This window comes from Crotalus tigris, unplaced genomic scaffold, assembly GCF_016545835.1.
Source record: "Crotalus tigris isolate CLP2741 ecotype Arizona unplaced genomic scaffold, ASM1654583v1 scf7180000020588.15403103151:6194809, whole genome shotgun sequence".
Classification (NCBI taxonomy): domain Eukaryota; kingdom Metazoa; phylum Chordata; class Lepidosauria; order Squamata; family Viperidae; genus Crotalus; species Crotalus tigris.
Window position 1 is genome coordinate 1,733,785 of NW_024098092.1, and position 23,133 is coordinate 1,756,917.

The 23,133-nt window shown below is 46.0% G+C and overlaps 1 protein-coding gene across 4 annotated transcripts in view; it reads right to left on the minus strand.

Moving 5' to 3' along the window:
* Positions 1-1,744: 1,744 nt before the first annotated feature.
* The window catches only part of UBE4B (ubiquitination factor E4B), a 43,524-nt gene continuing 22,135 nt past the window's right edge, over positions 1,745-23,133 (minus strand). For all 4 annotated transcript variants that reach the window (XM_039367183.1, XM_039367186.1, XM_039367184.1 and 1 more), the window contains 17 exons: positions 21,301-21,357; positions 21,002-21,118; positions 20,077-20,175; positions 19,754-19,867; positions 18,601-18,799; positions 17,596-17,734; positions 13,087-13,186; positions 12,844-12,971; positions 12,313-12,411; positions 11,540-11,775; positions 10,038-10,164; positions 9,457-9,601; positions 8,757-8,891; positions 7,432-7,623; positions 3,939-4,113; positions 3,643-3,789; positions 1,745-3,358 (listed from right to left, as the gene is read on the minus strand). In XM_039367183.1, coding sequence (XP_039223117.1) covers positions 3,297-3,358; positions 3,643-3,789; positions 3,939-4,113; positions 7,432-7,623; positions 8,757-8,891; positions 9,457-9,601; positions 10,038-10,164; positions 11,540-11,775; positions 12,313-12,411; positions 12,844-12,971; positions 13,087-13,186; positions 17,596-17,734; positions 18,601-18,799; positions 19,754-19,867; positions 20,077-20,175; positions 21,002-21,118; positions 21,301-21,357 — 2,271 coding nt within the window. In that variant the 3' untranslated portion in view covers positions 1,745-3,296. The remainder of the gene's footprint in view (positions 3,359-3,642; positions 3,790-3,938; positions 4,114-7,431; positions 7,624-8,756; positions 8,892-9,456; positions 9,602-10,037; positions 10,165-11,539; positions 11,776-12,312; positions 12,412-12,843; positions 12,972-13,086; positions 13,187-17,595; positions 17,735-18,600; positions 18,800-19,753; positions 19,868-20,076; positions 20,176-21,001; positions 21,119-21,300; positions 21,358-23,133) is intronic.

Here is a 23,133-nt window from a genome sequence, read left to right on the forward strand (position 1 = left end):
ACATCCCGTGGTCAGGTGATCAAAATTCAAATGCTTGGCAACTGACATGGACTTATGACTGTTGCCTCTCCTGCAGTCACGTGATCACCATCCGTAATCTTCCCAGATTGTCTTCCAGCAAGCAAAGTCGATGGGGGAAGCTGGATTCGCTTAACGACCATGTGATTCCCTTAACAACTGCAATAATTTGTTTAAAGATAGTGGCAAAAAAAAGTTGTAAAACCCACTTAGCTGCCTTGCTGAGCAATAGTAATTGTGGCTCTATTGTCATAAGTCCAGGTCTGTCTATTATATTATGGAATATGGGCACAGCTTCAGGGATTTTCCATTGTACAGTAACCTCAAGCTAGAGCTCACAATTTTTAAATATTTTATCTCTGTTTCTATTTTATTCTATTGATTTGTGGCAGCCATTTGCCCTAAAATGGTTTGTGTATCTCTTTTGTCCTGTTCTTTTTTTGTTGTTATTCTTAAAGTACCTTCTTATATGCCCTCAAGGTTTCAAAAACCTCCCCCATACAAAGCTGACTTACACAAAAATCAAAGTTGCTTAAACAAAATATAAAGGATGCAGGGCTTCAACGGTTAAAAGACTTAGACATTGGTATTTGAAAATAGATCTTTTAAATATTTATATGTTATTGTTTTACTTATCTACTTATCTAGGTGAACTGTTAATATATATGGCTAAGTCCATGTATGATATGCCATACAAGAAAGAGAAAGAAAGAGATAAGATAAAGATAGGAAGGAAGGAAGGAAGGAAGGAAGGAAGGAAGGAAGGAAGGAAGGAAGGAAGGAAGGAAGGAAGGAAGGAGGAAGGGATTCAGACAAGCTAAGTTACAAACATTTTTAAACAGCAGGGACTGGGATTACAGAGGCTAAACCCAAATTACATCATGAATTGAGTCCCATGGTTTATTCCAGGGGTCTTCAAAACTTGGCCCTTTTATGACTTGTGGACTTCAACTCCCAGAATTCCTCAGACAGCGTGCCTGGCTGAGGAATTCTGGGAGTTGAAGTCCACAAGTCATAAAAGGGCCACGTTTTGAAGACCGCTGGTTTATCTTGTCAGTATGTGCCCATCAACTTTACCTCGCTGGCAGAAAACATTCAGAATTTTTGTGGGTTCTTAACCCACAGGGTTCAATTCATGATGTAATTTTGGCTCGTTACCCATTATACGTCCACCTTCTCCAGAGTAAGAGCTGATCTGTGGCTCTGCATGAATGACAAACACCACTGCAAATGAAGATAAACAGTCTAGTGTGCATATTCTGGAGGGAGAGAGAAATTCTCTGATAATGGGCTCCAGCATGAACCCAAAGCTTGAAATAAACCTTTGGCCTGGTGACTGACACAGACTGAAATCCTTCAAAAATACTTGTTGTTGTTTGGCTCATATTATCGATCAGCGAAACCTATTCTGGTCTAAGTCTAAGCGCTGAAATATTGGACCTGATTCATTACAACTGAGTGACAGCTCATGCTTTTCTAGAACAAGCCACAATTCTCCATTTATTGCAGATAAATAACATAAGATTTGTCCAATTACTGTTCCCCTTGGAAGGAGAAAGACCAAAGAAGCAATAACTAGATTTGTCTCATTGAAAAACTGAGACCCTCATAAGCAAGCAACCAAATCCTTCGATGAAAATCACGTCCTAGGTCCTGTACAAAATATTTGTCATTTTGATTAAGAAGCCCGCCCAAAATACATAAAGGAGCCACGGGGAAGGGGGGGAAAGATTCTTGTGAATGTGTATCACCATTTATTGTTCTTCAAGAATTAGGAACTGAACAGAGGAAACTCAGCAGAAAAGAAAAAACATTTTCTTTTCAGGCTTAATTTGTTTAGTTTTGTCGTCTTTTTTTTTTTTTAAAACACTGTGGTTTCAAATCCTTTTCAAAAAGGACATTCAAGTATCTTTGAAGCAGAGGGCAGTCATACAAAAATGTTTCATCTTTTTTATATAGTTTCTTTTTTTAAAAAAAGCAAAGTCTACATTTTTTTTTCTGCACCCTTTTTGCTTTGGTAAGGCCAAGCCATGGATATAAAACTGGTACGCAACATAAAAATGGATCCGCCAGCTTCGACTCGGACGCGCCGAGAATAAAACAATCTGCTGTCCACACACACCCAACCCTCACCCCCCCCCCCAGAGACACACTTTTAAAAGACAGAGAGTCATGACCATTTAGCTTGTAAGATCTCTGGCTTTAAAAGATTTTTTTTCCTATATATATATATATATATATGTATGTATATATATAACTCTCTCTATATATCTTTTAAGTCAAGGAAACCCTCGTATTCCACTCCAATTCCTTTGCTGTAGCTGTTTCCATCTATAATACAAGGTTCTGGAGAAAAACCAACCCCAAAATAAAAATAACAACATAGGATATGAAGTATCTCCTCGAAACATAAAAGGGACACGTCAAACAACGTAAAATTTCAATGCGGCAGAATGAAATTTGCTACTGGATTGTGAATTAACTCTTCTTGCCGGGGGGGGGGGGGTGGCTTACCAAATTTAAAAAACAAAAAAGATTTATAATAGAAAAATACGATCCCTCCCCTTTTAATACTCCTCGCAGGCACATTTTGCTTTTTTTTTTTTTTTCCAAGATTCTGTCCTCTTGGGGGTGGGCAGGTGTCAGAGAAGCTATCTTTTCTATATTATAGGGAAGGTTTTTCTTCGTGTTAAGGAAAAAAAACAAAAGGAAACGAAAACTAAAAACCGAGGGGCAGGACCGTGCGGGCGGGAGAGGTGGAAAGAAATGAAAAAGTCCGGGAGGTTAGCAGCAAAACGTTCAAAGTTCCAACCACTATCAAATTAACGGAGATCTGGCAATATATTGTGTTGTTTTTTTTAAAACAAAAAACAAAAACAAAAAAACCAAAACGCACGCACGCGTACACCGAGGGCTGTGCCGACCCCGATCCATGTCGTTGGGACTAAACCGAATTCGGCCGTTACGCACCCCAGCCATGAAATGGAGGAGTCTCGTTTCAGAACACAAACAGGAACCTGCTGGATCCCACCCACAATGCTACTGACTGCCGATGCATCGCTTAAAAGTTATGTACAAGGGTTAAGCTGCGTTTGCGCTGGCGCCTCTCCCCCTTCGCCTCGCCCACGAGGTCCCAACGTCCTAGGTGGTAGCAGCAGGCACTGCGTGAGCCCCGGACGAGGCGTCAGCTCCCCACGGTTTTGGCATTCCCCTTCGCCTCGATCCGTTTGTCCTGCTCTCCGCAGTTGGCCTCAGCGTGTGCTGCCGGCGGGGTGACTTCAGTGATCTGGATGCTGCTTGTCCCTCATCCAAGCTTGGATTTGCTCTTTCAGCTCAGGCACTGAAAATAAAATAAAAAAGGGGGGGGATCAACGGGGGGAGATCTTTGGAACAAGCAAGCCGTCCTTAAAAGTCTAAGAATGGATTAAAAACAAAATAAACGCTGTGGGGAAGAGGAATGATTCATACTACTCCCCCGTGCGCTGATGATGTAACCGAGCTGGTTCACGAGATGTCCGCAGGAGGAGAAACAAGCTCGGAGAATACCCCACGAACCGGGAAAGACGACACAAAGAGATTCCAAATTGCGCTCCGGATCTGAAACCCAAACTCTCTCCCAGTTACCTGGTTCCAGCATGTTTTCCGTTAGTGTCTGGCGATTGAAGGGATCCGTGGAGGAGTTGAGAAGGTGCCGGAGGATGACCGAGCGGTCCATGATGGTTCCCGATGGCAACCGGACAGGGTCAGACATTAAGGTATCCATGAGCGGATCTGAAGGGACAGAGTCAACTCATCAGCTGAGTTTTAAATGTAGATGCTCGACAAATAAGCCCAGCCGCGCCCACACGGGATTTAAAGGACTGGTTGAAAACTACACGGCCTTCTTTTTATTCGTTGGACACGAGATCGCCTTGGCTTACCTCGGAACTCATCCGGAGCGTCGCTGTAGTCAATTTCGGCACGGGCGTTCTTGGCCACGATTTCGTTCACTTTCTCCGCAAGCAGCTTGAATTTTTCTATTGCGATGGTCGACTTGATGCCAGCTTTCCTCATTTTTGAAATCACCTCCTCAAAAAGCTCCTTGCTGTAAGACCTCTGCAAAACCAACCGATAAAAGAGTATGAAAGCCGCCAAGCCAAGTCAAGAGGGCACGATGAACACTCCATCTCTCAACACGCGGACAGACTCCAGCCCGGTTTCAACTGGGGAAACCATGGCGAGCGTGCTAGGCCAAGCTAAATCCAAAAACATGAGGGAATTCCCGGAAATTTGGCCTTCAGACAACCCGCCATCAATGGACACCTTGAGATAAACCGTCTTTACACACCGCTCCAATAAAAAAAGATAAGAAGGAAACTGACAGTTGATAACACATTCTCTCCATTTGTAAGCAGGGATTAACCCCAGACAAACAATCAAGCAGAAATCAATCCCCTAATTAAGCAACGGCCGAGGAGAAAACTGTACACAATTAGCACGATGTTTATAAATGCGCACAATAAAATAGAGACACGGTTCTTTAAAAAAAAAAATCTGGTCCCAGGAAAATCAAAATGATTTTAGTTAGATTAATTTAACGGCTGAAGCTGACTAAATCTATTTGTATCGTGTCTAACTGAACAGCTGTTATCGGTCTTGAAAATGGTTCGCCCCTCTACAATTTGTTGAAGCAGCTATCAGAGGCCTTTTCAGGAGCAAACCAATGCTAAAATAGATCCAATTTTTGTATTTGGGATATTCTTTCTTGAAGTCCAGCTTTCTAACCACAATGTCAACGCAAAAACATCCGATGTGCGTCTGAACTCTTGCCCGTAATGTACGGTCAGAAAGACACACTTGTTTCCCCCCCCCCCCCAAGATATTTTGCTACACTGAAGTAAACCACTCCACGTGCCTTACAGTTATTTTTTAATTTGCTGTCTGGAGAGAATGCAAATGGGAAGATCACTGGTGTAACCGTCGCCTAACAACTCCAGTTTCTGACAAGTCAGCATCGACTTGAGGGTCAGAAACGTGTTGCTTTCAATGGGAGTTGTGTGTGCTCCACCTAGAAGGAAGGGCTTAGCTGTTTCAGCTCACGGGAGAGAGATCTATCTCTTTCTAGGATTCCAGGAAAAACACCGGCTAAAGGAGATTTATTGGTAACAGGACGGCCAGCCAAGAGGAATTCCGTTAGAAAAAAATCCATCCCTCTTTTAAAAAAGACAGCTGCTTTGAGCAATTCTGGTTTTCCTATAAGGAGTTAACGCCCCGGACGGCTCTTCCATAAACAAAGCCATCAGAAGCATCTTTGGCTCCCGTTAGGTCAGCTTGCAAAGCTCCTGCAGGAGAGGGAAGCCAGAATGTGCTGGGCGCTGGCCAGCTAAATGCAGCATTGCTGCGGAGGACCTCTCTCCAGTTGTAACCCACCCAGCAATTCCAGCAGCTCCCAGGAGGAAAAGTTGCCTCCTGGCCAGCTTCCCAGGGCGCTGCGGCCAGTCCAGCTCAGGGAAACCGAAGGGATTCGACCTTCAGTTCATTTGCTCTTCCAGTCTCGGCAGGCAGGTGGAAGGAAGGAATCAATCTGAGCGGACAGGGCACGCCCACCGCTCCATCACATCTACCCACTTCCAAAAGCGATCTAGATTTATCTGCAGTGCAGTGACTCCTGAATCAGAGCAGAGCAGCAGGAGGAAATGAAAAAGGATCATGCGCTCTGCGATCCTTCGCGATAACTGGATGTTTTCCAGCCCAATCGGGACAGAGCTGGAAGGGACCTCGGAGGTCATCTAGTCCAACCCCCCCCCCCGCTCAAGCAGGAGACCCTATACCAGGAGTAGGCAACCTTGGCGTTTTTATGACTGGTGGACTTCAACGCCCAGAATTCCCGAGCCAGCTTGGCTCAGCTTGGAAACCTCTCCCTTTCCCCTCAGCGTGGCTGGCTGAGGAATTCTGGGAGTTGAAGTCCACGAGTCATGAGGGGCCATAGTTCCCCCATGCTGGCTGAGGAATTCTGGGAGTTGAAATCCATGAGTCATGAGGGGGCCATAGTTCCCCATGCTGGCTCAGGAATTCTGGGAGTTGAAGTCTATGAGTCATGAGGGGCCATAGTTCCCCCACGCTGGCTCAGGAATTCTGGGAGTTGAAGTCCACAAGTCATAAAAGAGCCAAGGTGGCCTATCCCTGCCCTATATACCATTTCAGACAAATCATTGTCCAATCTCTTCTTAAAAGCGATGGAGCACCCACAACTTCTGGAGGCAGGTTGTTCCACTGGTTAATTGTTCTCACTGTCAGGAAATTTCTCCTTAATTCCAGGTTGCTTCTCTCCTTGATTAGTTTCCCTCCGTTGCTTCTTGTCCTGCCTTCAGGCACTTTGGAGAATAGCTTGACTCCCTCTTCTTTGGGGCAGCCCTTGAAATACTAGAATATTCCCTCCCCCCTCTGCTTCTACGAAAGACATCCCATGATAATAAATGGAATACGGGCCAGGGTCACCCACATCCCTCCAGTCAAGGAATAGAAAAGATTTGGGGAAGGGGGGACATTCATGAAGTATCAGCCACACTCAAACTGCCCGGCCCGAAAAAAATTAAGAGGAATTTTCTTAACGGAATCACACACCCTCGGAAGGACTGGTTTAGTTGAAAAGTATTAAGGACATAAAGCTGAATTCAGAACATGCACAGTCCAAAAGTATATTAGAAAGGCAGTGATTAGGTGGGGCGACCTGGAGAAAAAGTTAAAATTTGCTTTTCCTAAAACTTTCCAGATGAGAACCACTTCAGGATGGAAAATAGGAAAACAGCTGCATTGTTTTCCCACGTGGACTGATTCTGACTAACGCCAGACTATTCCTCCCCCATGCCGATTGTTAATCAGAGAGCTGGAAAAGGTATTTAAAACAAACCAAGATCCACGTAATTTGGCACCGCCCTCAAGAACTTGCACCAACCATTTCATTCTGCTTCAAATTTTAATTGTCCAGGGATTCTGTTCAGCTCCCTAGAGGAGTTGAGCAGGTTCTCAACATCTTTCTCCCCCACAGATCAGTAGTCCTCGCTTAGCGACCATAATGAGGACCGGCAACTCGGTCGTGAAGCGAAGCAATCATCAAGGGAAACCGCAAAACTGAGCTTATGATTGTACTTCGGCTTTGCTTGACAGACTTGCGAAGGTCACAAGTGGGAGAGCTGTCCGTAACGTTATTTTTTTCATCTTTTTGTTTTTTATTCCACGATGATCGTGAATAGACACAAAATGAGGACCGTGCATTACGGAAACCTTTTGTGTTTTGGCAAAGGCTTTCAAGAATCCCGTGGGAGGATTCAGAACCTCCCTGGATAGTAAAAGTGTCTTACGCTGGGATGTCCGTGGGAGATTCGGGCCACCCACCACGTCCCTTCCCGGCTGAGACTCAGGCCTGTCGCTCACCTGATCATCCGCAATCGCTTTTGCGAAACGGGCACAATCCAGCTGCAAGTAGATGTCGGTCAGCTGGTCCAGAAGCTTCTTTGGTTCAAAGCCGTACTTCTCGGGATTTTCCACTTTCAGATCGCGGCACTTCGGGCCACACAATTGCTGAAGGTTGAAGTTCAGCATCGCAGCCAGCCGTGGCCCGAGCTCCTGTCCAAAGGAAATGGCAGAGTGTAGGTGGGGGAGAGAAGCCACAGCAACAGCACTTAGACTTATGTACCGCTTCGCGGTGCTTCACAGCCCTCTTGTCAACGCTGCAAATATTGTATATTCTTGTTATTGGCAATATGCAGAATTGTCTGGTAAATATGGGGTTAATAAAGAGCAGAAGGGGCGTTGGGGGTAAAGCCCGGAAAGAAAGAGGAAGAAAACATTTGACCTTCACACTCTGGAATTTAGGGAGGGAACATGCTGATAATTTAACTGCTCAGAGGAAGAGAACTTAGATCCTAGCATCCCTCCGTTGTGCCTGTGCCGACATTTTGTAACAATAAAAGACTTTTAGGAAAATAAATGCCTGGAAGTTCTTTGGAATGTTTCATTAGCAGGAACCACAACACCTCTCTCTAAGCCGTTTACAGAATCGGCCTATTGTCCCTCAACAATCTGGGTCCTCATTTTAACGGCCTCGGAAGGATGGAAGGCTGAGTTCAACCTTGAGCTGGTGAGACTCGAACTGCCGACAGCTGGCAGTCGGCAGAAGTAGCCTGCAGTACTGCATTCTAGCCACTGTGCTACAAAGGCTCCGTGGTGGTGAATCTATGGCACACTCAGAGCCCTCTCTGTGGGCATGCACGCCATCGCTCCAGCTCCGCCTCCCCCCGCGGCCCCCTCACCAGCAGCCCCCTCCAGAGGAGAGTTGCCCCCGGGCACAGCCCATGCGGAACAGCACAGCCAAAGACATGGCAGCCAGGCAGCGGGAACAAGACTCCGCCCTCATGCCGTTGCACGCAGATGATGCTGCAGGGCACAGGCAGAGGGTGTGGCCAGCATGGCGCTGCTGGATGATCTGCAGCGGGCCGTGGAGGTGGTGGGTGGCCCTGCGGGCAGGCAGGGTGGGGAGGCAAAGCGGTGCGTGAGGGTGGTTTTGGGGCACCCGGACTCTAAAAAATTCACCATCGCTGGACTCTGATCAAAAGGCTAATCATTTATAATCTGCAACCTGGACTTTGCAATCTGGACTTTGCCGTGGATCCCGGAGAGCCACCGCAATAGATGGCCTGGAAGCAAAGCCAAAGCTTGCTTGCTTCCTTCCAATTCTGTCCCTCTATGGTTCTACTCACGGGTCGGAGGAAAGGCTTCTGGACTTGCTTGGTGAGGATGTGAAACATGTCCACCGTTTCTGTGGCCAGGGCCAGGTAGGAGCGCGAGACCCTCTCGTCCTGGGCCAGCTGGGACTGCCGGGCCTGTTGCTGATCCTAAGAAGGAAACAGCCACAGGTAGAACATTTTACAACCCGTCTGGTCATTATAACCTGTAAGCCACCCAGGACCCGTGCACGGCTGTGAGAGTTGGATCCTAAGGAAGGCTGAGCGCCGAAGAACGGATGTTTTCGGATGCCGGGGTTGGAGAAGACTCTTGAGAATCCCTTGGACTGCAAGGGGATCCAGTCAGTCGATGCGAAAGGAAATCAACCGTGACTGTTTTTTTGGGAAGGGCGCATATGTAAGCCAAAGCTCAAAGACTTTGGCCACCTAATGAGAAGGGAGGACTCCTTGGAGAAGACCCCGAGGTTGGGAAAGACGGAAGGCAGGAGGAGAAGGGGGCGGCGGAGGAGGAGACGGGTCGATGGTACCATCGACACGAGGAACGTGAATTTGGGCAAACTCCGGGAGACAAGCGGAGGACGGGGAGAGGGGCGGCCTGGCGTGCTATGATCCAAGGGGTCGCTGACAGTCGGACACAACTTTAAACTACGTTGGACTTCAACTCCCAGAATTCCCCAGATGGGGAGGCGGTGGCTAAAACCCAGAGGCAGCTCACCCTGGGGAGAAGATCCCACTGCTCCTTGTTTTTCATCTCCTCCTGCACTTCGTGGATGCGTTTGAGGGACTCCAGGCTCTCATCCAGCAAGAACGTCGTGTCGTTGATCAGCATGTTGATATAGCGAACAAACTGCTTGCCAGCGCTGGGGAAGGGGGGAGAAAATAGAAGAAGAAGAAAAAAAAGACAATTGGATGGATTTCTTAGCTCTAATTAATGAGGACGACGCCGGGAGGATAAATCTGAGCCACATCCAATCCCTGCTCAGCCGTCTGAAAGTCCCTGGCATCCATTTTGCCTTCTGCAAAACGGGAATAAGAAGCTCGCCCTGTTGGGAAAATGCTTAGCACGGCAAAAAAAAAAAGACACAAACAAATCCACATCCCACCTTTGTGTGGTACAATCGCTATCAAACCATCTTATAGTGACTTTTCTGATTCGGACTTTTCTGCTGCCATCAGTTAAAAAAAATGATTTGGTCCTTCCTGGAAACACACCCAGCCCAGATGTGCAGGGTCCGTCCAGAGTCTTTTTCATGACGGTCCAATCCAGAACAAGCTGACCCGTAGCGTGACACTCACTTGAACTCTTCCATGAAGGTTCCATGGTGAGCTATGTTCTGCCACAAGCTTTTGAAGATGGTGCTGATGTGATAGCGGATCGTAAATTTGTCGTAGAATTCGCTGGTGGCCCCGGTGTGCTCCACGTCTGAGAGGGACGGGGAAAAAAGGAGAGATGAAGAGTTGTAGCCTCACTGAAATGGTTTAAGGTTTGGTATTATTTTGTTTTGTTATAGAGATAGACTGATCGATGGATGGTATATTTATTTATTTATGAGACTTATATACCGCTTTAAGTGCAAGCACTCTCTAAGCGGTGTACACCAGTAAGCAATGTATATATATATTTACATTGCCCCCAACAATCTGGGTCCTCATTTTACCTACCTCGGAAGGATGGAAGGCTGAGTCAACCTTGAGCCGGTGAGATTTGAACCGCTGACCTGCTGAACACAATCAGCTAAAGTGGCCTGCAATACTGCACCCTAACTGCTGCGCCACCTCGGCTATGTATAGGGTAGAGCTATATTTTATTTTAATTAGGATAAATATCGAGTAGTGGAAGAAGAAATGAGATTCGTGATAAAATTCAGGATTTAGGAGATTAAGAACTAGAATACATCTGGAAGGGATACCCGAAGTGATAATATGTTTATTTAAGGTTAAAGTGGATTATGGTAATTGTAAATTAATAAGGCTTAAAAACAGGATTAGGATTTATAGAAATTTAAAGTAGAAATGGATTATTTTAAATATATTATATTATCTGAGGGAAATAGAGAGGGCATATTTAATGTATTTACTTGGGTTATTTTATATGGATTTATTGCTGGATATTTGACCACCCCAGCACTACGGTGTGTCCCGAGCACTTTGTTGTAGGAGTTAAAGAAACTAATAACATTTGGTTTTTTTTTAAAAAAAGAGTTGTAGCCTCCACACACCCTCCCGAGGGTGCCAGGTTAAGCAACAGCAGCCGCATTCACACAACACCGTAAGCCAAAATGGGGCTGGATGGCTTGCAGGTCAGCAAGTTGTGGGAATTCGGTTGGTTAGAGCTGCGGGAGTTTAATCGGTTAGAGCTTAGCAACTTTTAAGACGGGTGGACCTCAGCTCCGACGCTGGCTGGGGAATTCTGGGAGTTGAAGTCCACCCATCTTAAAACTTGCCACAACTGAGAAAAGGAGAGCAGGAGATACAGGTAGTCCTCGCCTTTACGACCACAGTTCAGCCCAACGTTTCCGTTGCTAAGTGGGACATTTGTTAAGTGAGTTTTGATCCCATTTAGGGGGATCCCAGGAACAGCGCAGCCGTCATTAATACGATTCGGTTGCAAAGTGTCTTGAATTTTGATTGCACACCCAGGGAACGCTGCAATGGTCCCACGGGTGGAGTCACTTTTTTCAGGGCTGGTCATCAAATGAAAATGTTGTTAAGCCGAGGACTGCCTGTATTGTCGCCGTGTGTGGCTGCGTTGCCCGAGCAGCACAATTGGCACGCCTCTGGCCAGGGTGTTAACCCACCCGTGTAAAACTTCATCAGGGAAGGAACCAGCAACTTGACGGAGAGCGGATGGTTTTCGATCATTTCGAAGAACTTCTGGGTCCGGGGCTGAACGGCTGGGTTGGTCATGAACATCACCTCCACCAGCTTGGCCACCAGGTAAGGGTTCCGGATGTAGTCCTGGTTGCAGAGCATCACCACGAGGAAGGTCACCAGCTCCTGAGTGCAAGGCTCGTAGAGTACCTGAGGCGAGTATCTGGACGGGAAGAAAGGAACAACGGAGAAAGGCTTGACAAGGGTAACAGCCAAAGCAGAGAGAGATGGCATCCAGCCCATAATAGAGCGCTTATATACTGCTTCATAATGCATGTTTACAGCCCTCTCTGAGAGATTGACAGACTCAATAATCTGGGTCCTCATTTTATTGACCCCGGAAGGATGGAAGGTTGAGTCAATTTTGAGCCGGTCAGGATCGAACTGCTGGCAGTGGGCAAAGTTTAGCCTGCAATGCTGCATTCTAAGCACAGCACCACCAGGGCTCTTATAGCAACAGCCCTTAGACTTATATACCGCTCCACCCTAGTTTACAGCCCTCTCTGAGCAGTTTATAGTCAGCCTATTGCCCCCCAACAATCTAGGTCCTCATTTTGCCGACCTCGGAAGGATGGAAGGCTGAGTCCAACCTTGGGTTCTGTCCTTAACCCAGAAACCCTGGAGGGACCTCTTGGTTTGGCCTTTATTTTTATTTATCAATTTTCAGTCCACAAGAAATGAAGGGTTTTTTTCAACTTACTGTACAGTAAAAAACAAAAATTCCGCAATATCTTCCACGTAAAACTCAGGCATCGCTGCAAAGACTTTTGGGACGTCTGGGTTTAAAGGCAGTTTGATGCTGCAGACGGGAGAGAGGAAAAGAGATCCTTTACGGAAAAAAGACCCGCTTAATGACGAGCTACAACCGTAATTCAAGTCGAGAACTGCCTGTACTTTAAGGTGGCACTCTAAAAATTTTAGCATTGCCTCTAATGCCTGGATGTGCATTTTAGCGCAGAATTTAGATCTGAGCACAGCGGTGCACCATCAAATGTTATCCCTCTGGCAACAGAGACTTCAACTCAGGGGTCCCCAACAAGCGAAGCCCAATCCACAGGATGCAGGCAGCACACGAAACCACGTTCTCTCCGGTCCGCGGAAAACCCTTTCTCCCCTGAACCGGTCCCTGGTGCCCAAAAGGTTGGGGGGCACCACTTTAGCTGATTGGGCTTTTAGATCCCACAGTAGCCCAGCCCAGCAAGGGACGGGGAAACTGTGGTGCGTAACTCACTTAGGGTAGGCGGGATCAAGAATCCGAAGTAAGAGCTGGATCACCACGCTGTAAAAGTTGAGGCACCTCCGGAGAAAATTCTCATCTAACAGACCGGCATCTGCAGAAGCTTTGCACCGCACCAATTTCTGGGAAGGACACGCCGAGAGCAAAATGAAGCGACCACAACCTACAAGCTGTGCAAAGTAGCTTCCGCCCTCCCCGGGACGTTGCCGCAAACGCCCCGAGTTGTTAGCCACACACCTTGAGTTGGGTTTTGCATCGCTTCAACATCTCCCGATGCCGGGTAGCGAGGGGAGAGTCCTTCCACTGACTTTCGTTGTTCTTCAAGTCCTCCACGGTCCTGCGAAAAGCGGAAAGTGTGGTGGATTTGAGTAATCAGGACAAAAATGTCGGCGCTCAAACCATCGAAGAGGAGAACCATAAACTGGCCAGGTAAAGAAATAGAAATCACAGAGCTGGCTCCATATACCTTCCAGGAAACTTAACACTGTGCCGTGTGGTGGACAAGCAACATTTTTTTATTTTTAAAAGGGGGGTTTGAAGGAGAGTGGGAAATGGACTTAATACATCTAACTGAGGAATGATTTTTTTATTTTATTTTAATTTTAATTTGGGGGAAGATAAATTGTTTTTTGGAGACTGGATATTGTATTCAATCGATCAGCAGTTGATAAAGAGATGCTATAAAGAAACAAACGTGGATATTTGATCCGGGACCCATTAGGGTTAATATTTGGGATGATTTGGGATTGAAGCCACAGTAAATGTTTTTGGAGTTGATTACAAGAAGAGTGCGTTAACAGAGGATTTTGGAATTTCAACCTTATCTTGCTCTTATTAGCATTCACAATTTTTATTACTTTTGTACTTTTACATAATATGTTATTGTTTTTTTCTGTTAGCCATTTTGTTATTAATATAGTTTATAGATGACACGCTAACAATCTATAAGTAGATTTAGTAGCTGAACAGTTTAAAATTCTTTTGGCCAGTTCTGCAAGGGATGAGAAACCAACATTGCTGTATTATACTAATCAGCATCCAACTAGGGAGGATGTTGGGTGTATATATGTTAGTCTGTCTTTCTTTTTTTTAAAGATTTTTTTTCTCTTTAATGTCTTTTTTATTGTCCCCCCCCCTTTTTTTTTTTAAATATTCTGGCCAGGTTTTGGTCGAAAGGCATCTGTGCAAACTTGGGATGGTCAAAATATTTATTTGTTTGCATTTATTTATGAGCCCCTCATTTATTCAGGTTAACTGCCAAACCAGCTGGCCTAAAATAAGCTCATTAAAAGCAAGGCTCTACCAATCAGAACAAAAGCATCCAATTCCCTCTCTGACTGTTTGCAAAATAGCGGGGGGGGGGGGGTGTCCTACAGTTACAGTGGGCAGATTAGACAGCCCTGCAGATTCAGCTAAAACAGCTTCCAGGTCAGATGATCTCTTTCAAGCTTTTGACTTCTAAATGAAGCCTTCAAAGACTGGCTGGCATGCTTGAAAGAGATTTCAACCGCTCCTGCTCAGCAGTTCCAATACGACTGAGGCTGAGTGTGTGTTTGAGCTTACAATCCTTAAAAAGCAAGGGGGGGAAGGGGGGGGGGAAGGAGGGCCAGCACAGGGTTTAAAAGGCACATCAGAATAAGGAATGAATATTTAATATTGCATGTATTGCACAGCAGCGAGAATAGCATTTTGCCCAGTACTGGAAAAATCCAAACTTACCAACTCACGAGGTTTGAATTAAGAAAACCTTAGAATGTGCAGAAGTAGATAGATTTGTCTTTAGAGATTAAAGAGAAAGAAGATTCAATTTATTGTAGAACATGGGATATCTTTTACCAATGGTTTGGGAAACGAAACAAATGTGATATGCTATTTTGAATACATGCTAGTAAGAAGAACGATACCCATTGATTGATACTGCTTATGCTTATTGTTTATTATATATAGTACAGTTATCTATCACTTTGTTAACTATTGTTAGCTGACTATACGTACCCGGACAATAGTCTCTCTGCTAAATATTGAAAATGTTATTGGGGGATAACCCCAATGCTGATCCCAACCCTGTCCTAATCCTGACCCCACCCTAAACCTTAAACCCTATCCCGACCCTATTGTATCCCTAACCCTATAAAACAGTGTTTCTCAACCTTGACAATTTTAAGGCATGTGGACTTCAACTCCCAGAATTCCACAGCCAGCAGTGCTGGCTGTGGAATTCTGGCAGTTGAAGTCCACATGCCTTAAAATTGTCAAGGTTGAGAAACACTGCTATAAAACATAATAATTTTTTTTTTAAAAGGAACTGCCTTATAAAGGCAGGAAACCTATAGACTGACATAACCAATCGATCTGCTTCTTTCTCCTTCTCAGGGCTCTGGGACCCCAGCCCTGCTCCTTTGCTGCCTACCCCAAGGTCCCCGACTGCCCTTATGCTCTCACAAAGCCATCCGTGCAGGCGTGCTCTGCCCGGGTTCTGCCAACGATTACTCAACCCGGTTTCAACAATGAAGCCATTGGCAAGCTCCAAGGCGGCTTTCGGAGAGAGCTGCAGAAGAATACCCACGATGCGTGAGCTCACCGAGAAAAAAAAAGCCGCCTTCCCTATCTCCCACAGCCATCTGGAGTCGCCAAGCCGTGGTGTGCCAAGTTCATCTGGGCACACCATGTTCCCACCACACATCAACACTGCCCAGAGCTGTGCAAATGCCAATCCCTCTGGGCTTGAGGGGAAAAAAAAAAGGCTGGCACGCCGTTACCCATCGCCCGAAGCTCCCTTATGCATACAAAGCAGACAACTCTTTTCTCTCTTCTCTCGCTACATAAACAACAAGCCACGATACTTTCTCAACCTCGGCCACTTTAAAAAGGCTGAGCAAAAAAATGTTTAAAAATCTGTCAAACAAGTGTTGGAAGTGTAAACAAAAACCGGGCACTTACTATCGTATCTGGTGGACGTGCCCTAGAGCTGAAAGATTTGGATCAAAAATACACATAAGGTTGGAGAACGTGACTAAAAAAACATAGAGATTTTAAGCCAGAATTGTTTCTGTTAGGCATAATAGGAGGAAACTATGAGAAAGATTGTATAGACTTAATTTTACATGTATTAAGCGCAGCAAGAATAGTTATTTGCCCAGTATTGGAAAAAATGAAAACTTACCAACGGAAGAAGAATTAAGAAAATTTTAGATTGTGCAGAAATGGACAGACTGACATTAAAGATAAAAGAGAAAGAAGACTCAGGTATATTTTAGAACATGGGAGAATTTTTATCAATGGCTAGAAAAACGAATTAGAGAGAAAGGAACATAATATGTACTACGTAACACTGAATATATACTAGTAAGAAGACTATTGAGCGAAGAGAAGCTTTAAGAAACATACTATTAACTAACATATTGACTATGATAATGTAGAAATTAATCATTACTCATTGTTTTTTAAATACAGGAACCCAGACAACATGCTGTTTGCTAAATATTATGAACGTCCCATTCGTTATCTTCAGGCTGGTGTTTTCGGCTTCGTGCTTCTAGGAACGTGCTTCACGCTTCTTTGTTCCTAGAAGCACGAAGCCGAAAACACCAGCCTGAAGATGACGAATGGGACTTCATCGAAATGTCGCCAAGACACTTCCAATTATACGCGGGAGAAAACCCGAATAACCAAAGACCTACAAACACCTGCAAAAACCTCAGAAAACATATATATATATATATATATATATATATATATATATATATATATATATATATATATATATATATATATATATATAAAATTACATTAAAAATTGAAGAATAGCGATTCCTGGGTACATACATTTCAGTAAAAAAGGAAAGCGATCACCAGGAAGTAAAACACCAAGGTTTTAATAAATAAAATCAAGCTTTCGATGGCTAACATCTGCCATCATCGTCAGGATACAAGCCAGTCAGTGAGGAAACCTGCTTATAAGGCTATGCTTATAAGCAGGTTTCCTCACTGACTGGCTTGTATCCTGACGATGATGGCAGATGTTAGTCATCGAAAGCTTGATTTTATTTATTAAAACCCTGGTGTTTTACTTCCTGGTGATCGCTTTCCTTTTTTTTTTTTTATAGATATATATATATATATATATATATATATATATATATATATATATATATATATATATATATATATATATATATATAAAAACAAGGCAGTTTCCCTACAAGAGTCTTTCTAAACCTCAGCCACTTTAAGAGGGGTGAGCTTCAATTCCCAAAATTCCCCCAACAAGCACGGCTCAGGCTAAGAAACTCTAGCTTAGAGTATCAGCTCAGCACCTCAACTTTATTATTACAGAATAACCAAGTTGGAAGGGACCTTGGAGGTCTTCTAGTCCAGCCGCCTGCTCAAGCAAGAGACCCTATACCGTTTCGGACAAGTGGCTGTCCAGTCTCTTCCTAAAAGCCTCCAGCGAAAACTCACAATTTCTGAAGGCAAGCCGTCCCACTGATTAATTGTTCTGACTGTCAGGAAATTTCTCCTTAATTCCAGGTTGCTTCTCTCTTTGTTCAGTTTCCATCCATTGCTTCTTGTCCTGCCCTCAGATGCTTTGGAGAAGAGGTTGACCCCCACCCCTCTTTTTTTGTGGCAGCCCCTTAGAGATTGAAACATATCGCTATCATTTTGTTTTTTGCCAAAGTCTTGCTCAAATCCCCAAAACAACGAACAATGCATTTTTTATTTTTTATTTTTATTTTTTTGGGTAACCTGTTCAGCTCCCGGATGGCTCTGAGTCGACGGATGTACCGACGACAGCTCGGTAAGATGGAGAGGTGGTGGGCGTGGAGGGTCAGGAAGAAACATTCCGTGGGGAATTTTGGCTCGGAGAAGAGAGACTGATCCCTGGCTGTGGGGGAGAAAAAAAAAAAGACAACGAGACGGTAAATGAAAAAGGAGGAGAGGAAAACAAAATGCAACACGTCTGCCAGAGGATCTGAGCAAGGATCTCATCTGTCCTGCAAACCGATTTTTAACTGGTTTATTTATTTTTATTTTTTATATTTCCTATCCACCCCTCACCCTCAGAGCATCTCCAGGATCCTTCGTGATGCAAAGAGAGATGACAAGAATGATAAGTGCAAAAAAATATATATATTCACGGATAAAATTATACACCCTCTGGTCCGCGGAAAAATCTTTCTCCATGGAACCGGTCTCTGGTGTGCAAACGTTTGGGGACCTCTGGCTTAGACCTCTCCCCACCCATTAAAAACCACCTAATGCAGTGGTTCTCAACCTTTTTAATGCCGCGACCCCCCAACCGGTCGTAAGTCGAGGACTACTCAACTGGTGCAGCACCGTTTGCAGACTGGGACTTTTGGCGGGCTCAGCAGGGCAGAGACAGCCTGGACAATTCCCATTGGCTTTGGAAAGCCAATAGAATTAGACTCTATTCAAGAGAGTCGATTCTATTGGCTTTCAAAAGCCAATAGAATAAAAGGGAGCAGCACAACTAAGGAAAAGGGGGGAAAAATGGCGGACTGCGTTGCTTGGCGACCCCCGTGAAATGGTCGTTCGACCCCAAATGGGGTCCCGACCCACAGGTTGAGAACCACTGACCTAATGCAATCAAGCGGGGGGGGGGAACCCACTTTTCAAATTAGCCAAAGAAAGCTGATGCAGATTCCAGGAAAGGTCTCAGCCCAAACACAAAAGGCCGAAAACCTGCGATGAGCCCGGGGACCCCGAACGAAAGCAGCACACTTCACTCACACAGCTCCGCCATCCAGCTGCTGACATCCTCCAAGGTGGCTTTCACCCGGGTTTCGTCCGCAGGCACCATGATTCGACACCGAGGGTGGAAGATGTAGGACGGGTCGACCGTCTCCAGCTTGATTTTTGTGCTCAGCTGCTGCAGCACCCAGAGGAAGTTCAGCATGAAGCCATCGGTGGACACCAGCCGATCGTCCGCCTGCGGGCCCGACAAGGAGAAGTCAAAACGAGGAGGCAGGCTGGGTCCTGGGTTGATCCCAAGGCCTCCTGTGTATTTAGGTGGATACCACTATGGGAGAATAGTTGTAAGCTCAGGGTTAAAATGAGGGGTCCTTGGTGTTCTCTGAGCTTGGCGGTTTTCTTGCAGTTTCATGACCCAACTAGATAACGTCATCAGTGCTAGAAGGGAGTGGGGTTTGCGGAATGGAGGATGTGGATGAGGATTATGGGGGCCTTGGTGCTCTCTGAGCTTGGTGGTTTCCTTGCAGACATTTCACGACCCAACTAGGTAACATCCTCAGTGATAGAAGGGAGTGGGGTTTGCAGAGAGGAGGAGGATGATGATTATGGGGTCCTTGGTGCTTTCTGAGCTTGGTGGTTTCCTTGCAGACATTTCACGACCCAACTAGGTAATATCCTCAGTGCTAGAAGGGAGTGGGATTTGCAGAGAGGAGGAGGAGGAGGAGGAGGAGAAGGAGGAGGAGGATTATGGGGTCCTTGGTGCTCTCTGAGCTGGGCTGTTTCTTTGCAGACATCTCACGACCCAACTAGGTAACATCATCAAGGCTAGAAGGCAATGGAGTTTGTGGGGAGGAAGAGGAGGCAGCCAATTGATAAGTCCTTAGTGCTCTCCAAGTTTCGTTGTTTCCTTGAAGATGTTTCATTACCCAACTAGATAATATCATTAGTACTAGTCAGGATATCGGAAGCTAGTCAGGTGGATCTCAGAAGCCCAACTAAAGGATTTGGGATCTGAAAATGAGACAGGGGGCATCATACCTTTCAAATATCCTTCCCACAATTTTCACTCTAAATGGCTATGGATCGGGCTGCTTACAGCTTGAATTTTCCCTCTACCCTTTTGGCTGGCTTTTGGGAAAGCATGGGAGGCAAAGAAGTTGTGCTAAGCGTCAGCTTGGAATGGCAAACTCACCTGCATTTGTGCCTTTTTCACGTTGGCGTTGACCACGGCTGCCATGTAGCTGAGGGCAGCTTCCCGCGTTTCTCCGTTGAGCAGAATACTGTGCAGGATCTTGAACAACTCTTGCTAAACGTTCGACAAAGCGGAAAAAGACAGAAAGGCACCCCTCTTAAACAAAGCAGCACTCTCTCCCACAAGAGAGATAAAGGCAGAGAGGGGAGGGGAAGAGGAAACAATCCTTCCATTTGAATTCAGGGCTATACATTCCTGTGAGCCAGTGACCTCCCTTCCTTAAAACAAAGTGAAAACCTGAAGTTTCTCTTCAGCACACCTACCCTGGCAGATTCCAGGTAATGTTGCAGTGACTGGCTAACGACCCGCGTGTTTTCCAAAGTAATGGTAGGCCCAGAGAAATATTTTTCGACCACTCTAGGCTGAAAGGGCAAAACAACACAAAAATCAATTGTGAGTGCAATTCTACACTGCCTTTGCGCACAAAACCCTGCAAGAGGGTCCATTTTGTGCTTGTTTCTCTGGCCTGCTCTCTCTTTAACTCCCAACCTTCCCAGACAAGAAAAGTAACTGTGGTGTTTGTTTTTCCACCATTCTTCTGATGCTCTTTCCCCAAAGGGCTCATTTACATGAGGAGACACACCATGGTGGTCAATGGTGGTCAACATAGATCAACCATTGTCAACAATGGTCAACAGAAGTCAACGGTGGTCAACCACAGTCAACAGTGGTCAAGCAATGTCAATGGTGGTCAACATAGTTCAACCATTGTCAATAGTGGTTAACAGAAGTCAACATTGGTCAACAGAGTTCAACGGTGGTCAATAAAGATCAAAGGTGGTCAACAGTGGTCAACACATAGTTCACCCATTGTCAACAGTGGTTAATAGAAGTCAACATTGGTCAACAGAGTTCAACAGTGGTCAATAAAGATCAAAGGCGGTCAACAGTGGTCAACGTAGATCAACCATACGCAACTGTAGTCAACAGAATTCAACATTGGTCAACAGTGGTCAATGCTAGGTGGGGACTTCTGGGAGTTGGTCCACAGATCTTAAAGTGGCCACACTTGGACAACCCTGCACCAGAACTCCCATTTTCCCAGCAGAAGGCACCCCAAAAGCTGGCAGGAAGAATCCTTCAACTAGTCAGTCGGCTTTAGTCAAGGCAATTGTTTGATCTGATGAGAGCCACTCTTTGACTTCACAAGAGAGGCCTCTATTTCCCGTCTGAGCCTGCGACACTTACATCATCCTCAGCAAAGACGGAGAGGCTGAAGAACACCCCAAGGTAAGAGAGTCTCTGGAGCTCTCGGCCCATCCCGGGGCTTAGAGATTTTGGCAACCACAAAGGCAAAGAGACCACCTGGAGAGAGAAAAGAGATCCCCAAAATGAGCAGGGCTGGGTGGGGCAGATCGCTCTGCCTCGGGCTTTTCCGTCCCTTTGGCAGCCTCACGCCAGGATCAATCCCTGAGTCCCTAGGGATTGGGCGGCATATAAATTTTATTAATAAATAAATAATAACTAAATCCCCCCCCCCAACTTACCAAACTGCAGACAGGGTGTGATTTTCCAAACTTGATCTCGCACAGTTCCCCTAAAGCCTGCGAGGGAAGAGAAGGGGAGCTCAAGATTCAGACCCCATTTCTGGTCATTAATTACTTAAGCCGCCATTTAATTTAAGGACACCGCAAAAAGGGGGGGGGGCTGTTTGGCTTGAAGCGCTCACCGAGGTTCATTTATTTGGAGAAAGGCAAACCTGTATCCCTTCAAAGTGTAGAATCCTAGGCCTGGAAAGGACCTCAGAGGTCTTCCAGTCCACCCTCCTGAAAGAGTTGTCCAGTCTATTTTGGAAAATCTCCAGGGACTTGAGCACCCACAACCCCAGGGGGCAAGTAGTTCTATTGACTCACGGCTCTCACAGTCAGAAAAATTCTTCTTACTTCTAGCTTTAGCTGCCTCTTTAACAAGCTTCCACCCCTTAATTTCTTGTCCTGCCCTCTGGTGCCCTAGAGCAGGGGTCCCCAATCCCCGATCTGTGGACCGGTACCGGGCCGCGGCATGCCAGCAACCGGACCGCACAAACAAGCAAAGCCCCATCCGCGGGATGCAGGCAGCAGACGAAACCACGTCCCCTCCGGTCCACGCTAAAAATCTTTCTCCATAGAACTGGTCCCCGGTGCCCAAAAGGTTTGGGGGCCTCTGCCCTAGAGGAAAAAAGTGAATTCCTTCCTTTCTGTGGGACTAGAACAGGGCTTTTCAACCTTGTTACCCATTGTACCATTTTTAAGATACGGCAATATCCGAGTATCACCAGTCGCCTAGCAAGGGGTCAAAAACTTGACAAAAAAAAAAAAAGGAAAAAAGTGATGAAGTACAGGTAGTCCTCGACTTATAACAGTTCGCTTAGTGACTGTCCGAAGTTACAATGGCACTGAAAAAAGTGCCTCCCCCAAGACACAGCCGAGCGAGACGCCTGCCTGCCCGCCTGACAGCGCTCTTCCTCCTGTCTGAGGTTTCCATTGTTGTGAACATTTCTGTTGAGGATTGGCAGAGGGGATGGGGGGAGGGTGTTTGGTTTTTATTCCCCCCATCTGCTGGGTGATTGCAGCAGGTTTTGGTCACTTCACATGACCCTGGGACACTGTGACCGTCATAAATATGAATCAGTTGCCAAGCATCTGAATGTCAATCACAAGACCCTGGAGAGGCTGCAACATTCCAGCTGATCGGCGCTTCTTCTGGATTCAGCAGAAGCGCCAGGATCAGTGCTGCTTTCCAGCTGATCGGTGCTTCTTCAGGGCTCAGCAGAAGCACCAGGATCAGCGCCGAGCTCCAGCTGGAGCCTGGCACTGATCCTGGTGCTTCCACTGAGCCGACAGCCCAGAAGCGCCAATCAGCTGGAAAGCGGCACTGATCCTGGCACTTCCGCTGAGCCCTGACAGCCCTGCAGCTCCAGCCATCTCTCGGTCAGGCTTGTGCGGTGCTGCCACCAGTTCAGTTCATTCCTCTCCCCCGCTACTTTTCTAGGATGGCCGCGTACCACCTGCCAGGTGCCAATGTACCACAGGTGGTACCCATACCACTGGTTGAAAAGCCCTGGACTAGAAGACAGCTATCACGTCACCCCTAATCCTTCTCTTTGAAATACCAAAAGTAGAACCGCCATTTATGGGGGACACCCCAAACGTTAAATAAAAAAAAACGCAGCCTGTTAAAAAGCCTTCCTTCCTTCCTTTTGCGCTCCATTTGAACCAGTGAGAGATGGGTGTTTTCTTTGGCGTAGAGAAAGGTTTCATTTCCACAAGGTGCCAGGCCACCTAAATCCCAAAGAGAGAGGCGGGGGCGGCCGCCACAGATGTGAAGCCTCCAGTTTACAC